Here is a 9,759-nt window from a genome sequence, read left to right as displayed (position 1 = left end):
TAATTTGTTCCCAGTCACCTCACCACACGTGGGAGGAGATTTACACAGTGTGGTTTTTCCCCCAGATTGTCTCTCTGCAGTGAAGTGGGAACATTGGTCATCGTGATCATATTATTGGAGATGACGTTTACTCCTGAGGCCTTTGAGCTGTGCTGCATGCTGATGATGTCACCACTAGTGTGCTCAGGTTCAGCACGACGGAACAGATTTCTCATTGTGGCCTAAGGAGGGGAGGAAAATGAATTATTCATTGATAAGTTGAGAGTAAATAGGTGAATGAATAAGCGATGGAGGACAATTGATGGCTGGAAGGAAGGTGTTTGAAGAGAAGTGGTAGATGTGGTAGAAAGGAAGGAATACTGGATGAGGGAGCCTGTACAGAGAAAAATCAGATATTGGTCTTACCTTAAAATTATTTGTAACAAAGCAGTAGACCACTGGATCCATACAGCTGTTCAAACTGCTGAGCGTGACGGTCAAGTGGTAGACTATCACATGATGAGGCATTTCAGGATAGAAATACACCACCACCTAAACATTAAACACAACTCAACCATGTGATCACAGACAATATGTGCTCTCTATTCACAGGAAATCTTGATTTCATTCTTCAGGCAAAAATCTAAAAAGTAGAAATTGAGTTCTATGACTGTACAACCTTTTTGGTATTCAGTGTTTGTGTGTGTGTGATATTCTACCCAGGAAATCATTTGCAGCCGCAGGAAAATCGCAATACTTTCAAACAACATGTGATCATCTCTCACCCACCTGTCGGATGTGGAAAGGTGTGAAGCAGACAGTAAAGATGATCAGGACGGTGCTCAGCAGCTGGACAGCCCTCCTTCTCCTCTCCCTGACACACACACACACACACACACACACACACACACACACACACACACACACACACACACACACACACACACACACACAATTGAGAACCACTGACGTTTTTATCATGAGTCATGAGTACCATCACTGACACATTCTTAATGGGTTTACAATAACTATAACTCTAAAAAGAAGTCTAAATTGGTGAGTGGTAACATCATAAATCACCTCACCACCACAGTTCAAAACACAGGTTGTGAACCTTCTACCTCCTGCTGCTCTAGCTAAGGAGATCCAGTATATCACTGTCTATACGTTTTTTTCCTTTATTGGTTCTACCTGCTCTGCTGCATGAGGCGACGGTCAGCCAGGGCCCACATGATCCTCAGAGTGAAAACAACTATGACGATGAGGGGTAAAAAGAACTCAGTGATGGTGAGGAAGAGGAGCTTTGAAAGGCAACAGCCTGTGTGTTGGAAAGCAGTGGAGAGGAAGGAGTAGGTGACCACGATGGCAAACAGCCACACAGAGACACACACACACTTGGCCACATTGGAGTTTCTCCACCGACGGGAAGCTTCAACCTACAAAAGCAATGAAGGAAAGAAAAGGGGACTCATTATAAACAATTTTGACGCTTATTGTAAGCGCCTTGTCCCAGCACTACCATGCACACTGAATAAAAACAAGCCACCTTTTGGTAGCATCTTTTTAAGGACCCTTCTCACACACACCCCCACTCTGTCTCTCCCTGCTTCAGGCCTGAGTTGGCATTATTTATGGAACATGACAGGAAGATTAATGCCAAACACACGCTCACCAGCCTCCTACATTGTGGATATGCAGAATGCACAACACATTGTAATTGAGTATTTTTCAACTGTTGCATTGATACTGTGAACTGAGTAGCGTGACAACCCCACCTGCACTATGGCCAGGTAACGGTCAACACAAATGCAGGTCAGAAACAGGATGCTGCAGTACATGTTGACAAAGTAGCTGAAGATGTGCAGGTAGGAGCAGGTGATACAAGTCCCTCCACTGTAGTAGAGCAGGATCCGAGTGGGCAGAGAGAGGTTAACCAAGAGGTCTGTCACCGCCAGGTTGATGGTATAGATCACTGAGGTGGTCTTCTGCTTGGTGCGGAAGCAGAAAACATACAGAGCGAGTATGTTCAGCACCATACCCACCTGGGAAACATAAAGAGGAGAGGAGAGGAGAGGAGAGGAGAGGAGAGGAGAGATGTCAACATTGCTGCTTTTTTTTGATAATAGTAAGTACATTGATGCAATTTTAAACAGGGTGGAATAAAGTAAAAAAAAAGTTTAAAAAAGAATATAAGTCATCTAAAATGTCTTCATTCATCAGTATTAGCATGGAAATGTACTGAGGTAGGAAAGGATCTCAATTTCATTTTCAATTGTACCTACATCATTTGTAGATGAAAGCACAGAAATGAAACGAGAGGCAAAGAAGAATAGAGAACTGTGAGGGAAGAAGCTGAGAAAATGTAGAGAAAATAATTAGGGAAAGTACAATACTTCCCTGTGAAATGTAGTGAATAATGTAGAAAGGTCCCCAAAATGGAAATAAAGTACATTACTTGGTTACTTTAATTCAATGCAGACTTTTTATAGAACGTTTATACTTTTTAATGGGCTCCCTTTCATTAAAAAAAGCCTACCAGGAATATGAGTGAGTTTAAGACCATGAGAGTGATCCACAGGCTGTAGAAGTCATTATAGAGCCCCTCGTCCAGGTGAGCCAGTCTCTGAAGATACGGCGCCACATCACTGCTGTTACTGGGACTGGATGCTATGGCCAGGAGAGGAAACCCAGAAACATTGATGGGAACCCAGGACTCAGTACTGTTGGAGTTCATGATGATGATGGTGATGGTGGTGATGATGAGGATTTGGAACAGGAGTCGAATCCCTGTCAAAAAAAATTAGACATTGCTTTTCCTTGACAATTAGTGGGTGCTAATGGCCGTCTAGCTATGCCACCATGGAAACTTGAGGCAGAATTCTGGATATAGTTTGTTTGTGTGCTCATAGAAATTCATTTCAACAAATTACTGAGAATCAAATTGTGGTGTGACAGCCGCGAAAAGGTCAAGCCTGTGCCAAGAAAAAAAGAATTAATGTCTTGATAAACAGCTAGAAATAACTACCTGTGTGTGTGTGTGTGTGTGTGTGTGTGTGTGTGTGTGTGTGTGTATGTGTGTGTTTCAGCTATGGAGAGAAAAATATGCAAATATGAACAAGAAACAGACAGACAATGTTTGTAGACAGCAGAGGGCAGAAAGGTTCCTTACTGTGTGCGTCTCAATGGAATGTAATGATAGATAGATACAGATAGATAGATAGATAGATAGATAGATAGATAGATAGATAGATAGATAGATAGATAGATAGATAGATAGATAGATAGATAGATAGATAGATAGATAGATAGATAGATAGATAGATAGATAGATAGATAGATAGATAGATAGATAGAGTTTAATTGCTCATGTACATCTCAGGCTGCAAAGGTTTAAGAAGTCCTGCGTATTTAACTGTGTGCCTACAGAGCAAAAGTAATCTCTCACAGCAAAATAATCACCATGCTGATGAAAAATGTGGCCCATTCAGGCTAACGACAATAACACGCTCAGCTGAGGGTGAGGCATGAATAATGTGATTCATCAGCATTAACAAGACCAGTCCAGCAATAGGACATTAAGACCACTGAAGGAAATAAATGGGTGTTTTCACAGTAACATCCCCTGGTATTATTCAGCTTACTGGAGCTAGTTCATCATCATTAACACCACTAACGAGTGTTAGGAGCACTGCTCTCTGGGAAACTGTGTATAATATCACTTATTTCTTCAATTCATATATAAATGACAATGATAAGCCACATGTTCTTCCAGTGATTGTGGGGAACCTCGAGTTACGCTGAGGAAGATAAATTGATCCAAATTTATCCTGATCCGCAGTGAAAATCAAGTTGAAATAAACATTAAAGCATAAAATAGTTTCTGAGTTGCTGTGGTGATGTAATTGCTGTAAAGTGATACTGAGAGAAGAGCAAAGGGCTCTGACTCAGATCACTAATAACACTGTCCAAATAAACTCCAGCACCGTGGGAGTCCTGGGTATGTGTGTGTGTGAGTGTGTGAGCGAGAGAGAGAAAGGGAACTATATAGAGATGGAGAGAGAGGATGGGATTCTTAAATTCCGATCTCATGCTGTCTTAAGTGAAATTATAGCTTTGCAGGCAGACCCTTAAGGCAAATGGAGCATTGCACTTCTGCTCCAAGTCTAATTATAGTGGTAGTTTGGATTTGTACTTTCTGTGAGAGTTCACATTGGCCTCTATATGCTCACTGATTCTATGAAATATTTAGAGCAGCACCCTGTAGCCTGTATTTACATACTTTGCCCGACAATAACCTTAACTCCTCCGCCTCTTAATCAGAGAGGATTTAGAAACACCAGACAAGCTGACACAAGGTGGATGTCCCCTGCAATATCTTACACTACACTATACACTGAATGTACTTGTTACAGGGTCTAATCAGGGCCCGGAGTACTCTCATGCTGTGAAGACCCTGCTTGGTTGACAGCTTCTGTGGACTAAAGTGCTGCGAAAGCAACATTTCCTGATCTTTCTTTCAAGGCAGCAACTTACCTCTGAATACAAGTCGTCAAAAAGTAAAGTGCAGTTTCTTATCTGTACTGTCCTTATTCCTAATGCTCGGTTGGTCAGCTGTGTTTCTGGTGGAGTGGAATGTCCTCGATGTGCCTGTCCTTCAGTCCTCCAGTCCTTGGTCAGTGTCCAATTACTTGATGCTGGGAGATTCCAGTGGAGCCTGCAGTGACCTTTGCCCACTTGTATCTTCTGTGGAGGCTTCCATCATTGGTGTCTGTCAGGTATCACCTCAGTGAGAATTTCATTTCTCAGTTTATTCTGAAGCTTCTCTCCATGTCCACTGGCTGTAATCAGCTCTCGACTTCTAATCTATTCTTCAAGAAGCTCCTCTCCAAATTAAATTTCCATCATTTTGTCAATCTGTCTTCAGTTACTTTGTATATTTTTTCAATCTGAATTTCTCCAACATCCCCAGGCTTCAGATCTTCTGCTTCCTGCTCTCATGTATCTCTCTCCCTCTCTTTGTTCCTCTTCTCTGATCATTCCCTCTCTTTTTCTCTCTCGCCCTCCCTCCCTTCAGTGACTTTGTCTTTTTACTTCCCTCCCTCCTACTTGAAATGTCTTCTCTCGGTCTGCCCTTCAGACAGGAAGTATTAGTATGTGTTTACATTCTGCTGTGACACACACACACACACACACACACACACACCAATTCACATACCACATCTTACATACATTAAATATGTCACAGTACGATGTCATCAAGCAATACAGCCATTTTCTAAAATAGTGTAGCAGTCCCTATGATTTATCCACAACTGCAGAAACGTGTCTTAATGCAGCACACAAATACAGTATGTGCCTGTAACAGGTTTTATGTGACGCCTCCCATCTGTAGAGCTATGGACAAACGCCTACACACACTGCATGTACCCTTTATTTTCAAACTATGGCATAGAAATGGTTGCATAATGGGTTTAAGATTTAAGATTTAAGATTTAAGATAGTTTATTAATACAGACATAGCACTCATTAAGTTTTGAGCACCTTAAATAAGCTTCATCGATGTACACAACAGATCAATACTAACAATATCATAAGCTTTTCTGGACAAAACCTGTGATTTCTGTTGTGAACAGATGACACACTCAATTAATCTGGTTGTAATATGTGATGAAGCTTTGTGATGAAGGAGCGTGTTTGAGCATGCCTGAGTGAGCGATCAAGGCTGGTGCTGAAGTGGTAGCAGTTGCATCTAATTATCAATCAAGTACTCATCTATTTCTCTTACAGCGAGACGGGGTTCTTCACTAAGGTATGCACACACACACACACACACACACACACACACACACACACACACATGCAGGCAAGCAGTAAGTGATGGAGCGGGTGAGCTGGGAAAGCTGACGATGAGAGGCCTGATGTTGACCTGAACCTGAACCTGAACCTGAACCTGAACAGAGTTTCTCATTTCTGTTACTTATACTCACACACAAGCTTAACAATGTATAATCAATTCTTCATTATTGCACTGTTTTTCTTATAAAATAGTGGGAAAATTAAACAGGTGACAACATTTTGATGGGGGCAATCACCTCTCCTGGGATAATTACATTTGTTTTAGCCAGCCGCTCTGAACTCAGCGCTAAAATCAGAGACTGAATATGACATAAAAGCAGGGACTTGTTAAACCTTTCACATCATGGGTGTTACTAGAGGTGATGACAGACGCATAGCAGAATGGAACATAGTGCAGCAGGTCTGTGTATATTTCCTGTCAAATCAGAGAACACAGAACGCATTTGTCTACACGGAATCTTTGAGAAAATGCTCTTAACAGGAAAGTGGTGGCTGGGAAGAAGGTTTGAGGTGTGTTACACCAAACTCAGAGGGATGTTCTATCCATTTCCTGCCACGACACAGAATGAGACATTTGTCCTGGCTCCTTGGTAAACGGGGGAACGATTGACTGGATGGTAAATCATATATGCAAATAACAAGGAGCACTTAAAATTTATTAAATGTAAGGTTTTCAAGTCAAACCCACATTTATTTTGTATTTTTCCTTCACCTCTGTAACTGATTAACATCACCCCATACACATCTGAAGTGACCCACATACACGCCTGGTTAGACGTGATGTGATTGGCCAGTACTTATCACATGACACCAAGACGTTGTAAATTGAGCCTGATATGAAAATAAGACTTTGGAAAACTTTGCAGCTCACTTCGGTCCACATTAAGAATAGCTAACTCATTTATTTGTAATTAATGAAAATTCAGGTAAAAGTACTTATTCTAAAGACTTTCCATACCATAGAACATTAAATATAGCATTTAAAGAAAGTACATTAAAGCTCATCTTTTGCAATAGCTGATGACATTTCTCTTTGAAACAGTTGTTTGGATCATTGTGATGTTTTCTGTATCATCACATACAGTTTGTTTATCTTAACGCCCCTGAATAAAAGGTCTATTCAAGTTTAAAGCTCAGTCCGTCTCTTTGTAACATATTCCTGGACCCAAACTCTATCTACCCTCCAGAATGGGACAGGTTTGTGTCTCCTGGCTTCCTGTCTCAAGGATCATCATCAGTCAAAGCTAGTCACCGTTCTCTTGGAAAGATCCGGAATAACGGATGTCAGGAGAGAAGCCATGGATCAACTTGTTACTGAGGATGAGCAGAGAAAGACCGGAGAGCAGATTGTGGGGGGAGGGATGAAAGATAACGTATGAGACAAAGAAAGCGATAGAGACAAAGACAAAGAGAGTGTGTCTATCTACGTAGGTGAACAGATGACAGATGACGAGGTTTGTGCACTTCTTGCTCCCCTCTCTCTGTCCTCTCATGGGCTCGGTCTGTCAGGCGTGAGAGCAGGATGGATGGAGGATGAAGTTAAAACTCTGCGGCTCCCTGCAGCCAACAGCATTTGTTTTCTTCACAGTGATGGGAGTTATGAGGAGGGATTTCGGGAATCAATTGCTTGCGTAAATAATTACACATATCTGTCTCACATGTAGAAGATGTGGAATGAAAGGCGCTCGCTCTCAGGCCAAGAAATTACCAACCACTTCAGAATATCCATGCTCAACAGAGTGCCACTGTAATTGTGCTGTCAGTTAAATGACTACTAAAGAGGTTTCCCCTGCATGCTGGTGCAGTGTGTTGTCAGCTGAAAACAGGATTTCCTTCTCTCTTCTTCTGCTCTAGTCCATTATCCATGTATCCCAGTAAATGACCCATAACTTGTTCCCGTTTTGCAGGTCAGCATTTTCTCCCTATAAAAGAGAAGGTCCCCACACGCCCATTTACATACTTACATCAGAGTCCAAAAACCCAGACCCCTCAGGTCACCTGGCACAGGTTTGACCCTGTTCTAAAGGTCAAAACGAGCAGCTTTTAGTTTCTATGCTGCACATCTCTGGAACAAAATTCCAGAGGAGCTGAGGTCTGACCCAACTGTCATCCTGTTTAAAGCTGAGCAAGCCTTAAAACATTCTCTTTTTTTAATTATCAGTATGTATATACTGTACTTCACTTTTGTTTTTAATACATTCTAACTTCTGTTCCCTTTTAATTGTCTTTTGCATTCTTTAATCAGAAATTTGTGGTTTTTATGTCTTTGTAAAGCCCTTTTTGACTGCCTGTGTGTGTGAATAGTGCTATATAAATACACTTACCTGCCTTTCCTTGATGCCTTCACAAAGCCATACAGAGAATATATGGTTGTGCCTCTGAGTGTGAGGTGAGTCTGTATATAAAACCATGTCTGCTGTCACACTATAATCACCACTGATGATTTGTGTAAGCTAACCTCACACTCACTGTGCACATACACACGTATACAGAACCATTCTAATTTTCCACAGACACGCTGTTTAATCCACTGTCAGCTTGACAAAACACAGGTTCACAGACCTGTCCTCACTACTGTGGATCAGCCCCATCCACCCCCTCACTCTCATGCACATGCACATACACATGCACACACACACACGCACAAACACACACACGGAGTGGTTAAATTCTGTGACTGGGCCTTTCATGTATGTGAGGATTAATACTGGTTCTTTATGACAGTTCAGAGACATGTTAAATGTCATTTGCATTCTGAATTTACGGTTTAGGCTTCCAGCTAATATTCTTGCACAAATCCGGCCTTCAACGAGTCAGCAACAATTTCCAATATTAGTAAGGAGTGCCTGACAGTGCAATGTTATGAGAAAGAAAGTCGTAATATTTGGAGAAGAAAGGGGGAATTGTGGGTATATGAGCAGTCTGTCAGCCTGTGAATGAAGGATGTGGAGACTCTGGTGAAGTTATACTTCAGTATCAGGATCTCAAATTAGGAAATACTGCAGCACCAGATTATTATGGTACAATGTATAAGTTTAAGGACATTAAAATGCTGCTGCCGGGCTGCTTTCTTTGTATTCTCACTACATTATGACTTCATGCTCCTACTATTTCTTTTTTTTCCCTCTCGAAATATTACTTTATTCTCGAAATCTCTCATTTTGTTTCTTCCAACAGTGAGCCCTAATACTCTGTCATACATTTGGGGGTGTAGGATGCAAAACTGCAGGCTTGTGGATATTCAGTTCTCTAATGATGGTAATACTGAGGTGTTTGGGTAGTCTGGGCAGGAGTCAGTGTTGTTTGAATTTCAGGAGCAGTAGCATTTCTTCCAGCTCCATCTGCTACAGTGGCAGTTGTTCTTGTCAAGGACCCAAACTGGGAAAATATAGCTCATCACTGGTCTAATCATTACAGGCCTGCAGACTGCACACATGCAGTCTCTGTCCCTGGGATATACAGCAGAAAGTTTGCTTGTTCAGGAGCTGGATGCAAACTCTAATGAACTAATCATAAACTGAAAACAAATTTAATTCACACAGTACATACAGTTTACTGGAACACAAGATATCAATGAAGGACTTTTCCTCCATCGTTCATCCTATTCAAACATGCATACTCAAAGATGTCATGATTGATTGTAAGAAAAATAATGCAAAGATGAATTCAGATAAAAATGAACACAAACACTACTGATTAGGTTTTTGTTTTGCAACTTAATCTTAAATTAAAATAAAATAAATAAGGCCAAGCTACAACTGGATTTAGTATATTCCAGGTACAAAAACATGGAAAACATGCTGGCTGCGTTCATCCAACAACTGGCAACGAAAAACTAAAATACAAATCAAATTTATTTTCCTAGATATGCCCATTATACCATGAAGCCCTTTTAGTCTACATAAAAATAGAGATTACACACAA

General features: G+C 41.1%; 2 protein-coding genes across 2 annotated transcripts in view; one reads left to right on the top strand and one right to left on the bottom strand.

Annotated features, from left to right (window-relative positions):
* Positions 1–9,759, top strand: part of LOC143003274 (alpha-1,3/1,6-mannosyltransferase ALG2-like) — a 54,429-nt gene that overhangs the window by 20,239 nt on the left and 24,431 nt on the right. The gene's annotated exons all lie outside the window — the stretch shown is intronic.
* On the bottom strand, positions 15–4,738 carry gpr20 (G protein-coupled receptor 20). The gene is made up of 7 exons (XM_076153692.1): positions 4,714–4,738; positions 2,516–2,766; positions 1,755–2,021; positions 1,171–1,415; positions 769–853; positions 406–531; positions 15–221 (listed from the first exon to the last, which is right to left on the bottom strand). The coding sequence occupies exons 1-7, from the start codon at positions 4,736–4,738 to the stop codon at positions 15–17; spliced, it is 1,206 nt and encodes a 401-aa protein (XP_076009807.1).

The sequence above is a fragment of the Genypterus blacodes genome, unplaced genomic scaffold (genome assembly GCF_046128005.1).
Source record: "Genypterus blacodes isolate CSIRO-AG114 ecotype Tasmania unplaced genomic scaffold, CSIRO-AGI_Gbla_v1 ptg000059l_1, whole genome shotgun sequence".
In the NCBI taxonomy this organism is placed as follows: domain Eukaryota; kingdom Metazoa; phylum Chordata; class Actinopteri; order Ophidiiformes; family Ophidiidae; genus Genypterus; species Genypterus blacodes.
The sequence above is the reverse complement of the archived record's forward strand: the minus strand, read 5'-3'. Positions and strand labels throughout refer to the sequence as shown.

Excerpts from the sequence above, each read along its gene's own strand:
- gpr20 (XM_076153692.1), bottom strand. The coding sequence starts at position 4,738 with ATGGAAGCCTCCACAGAAGATACAA. Across the intron at positions 2,022-2,515 it reads TAAACTCACTCATATTCCTG|GTGGGTATGGTGCTGAACAT; the intron begins GTAGGCTTTTTT and ends TATGTTTCCCAG. Across the intron at positions 1,416-1,754 it reads GTTACCTGGCCATAGTGCAG|GTTGAAGCTTCCCGTCGGTG; the intron begins GTGGGGTTGTCA and ends TTGCTTTTGTAG.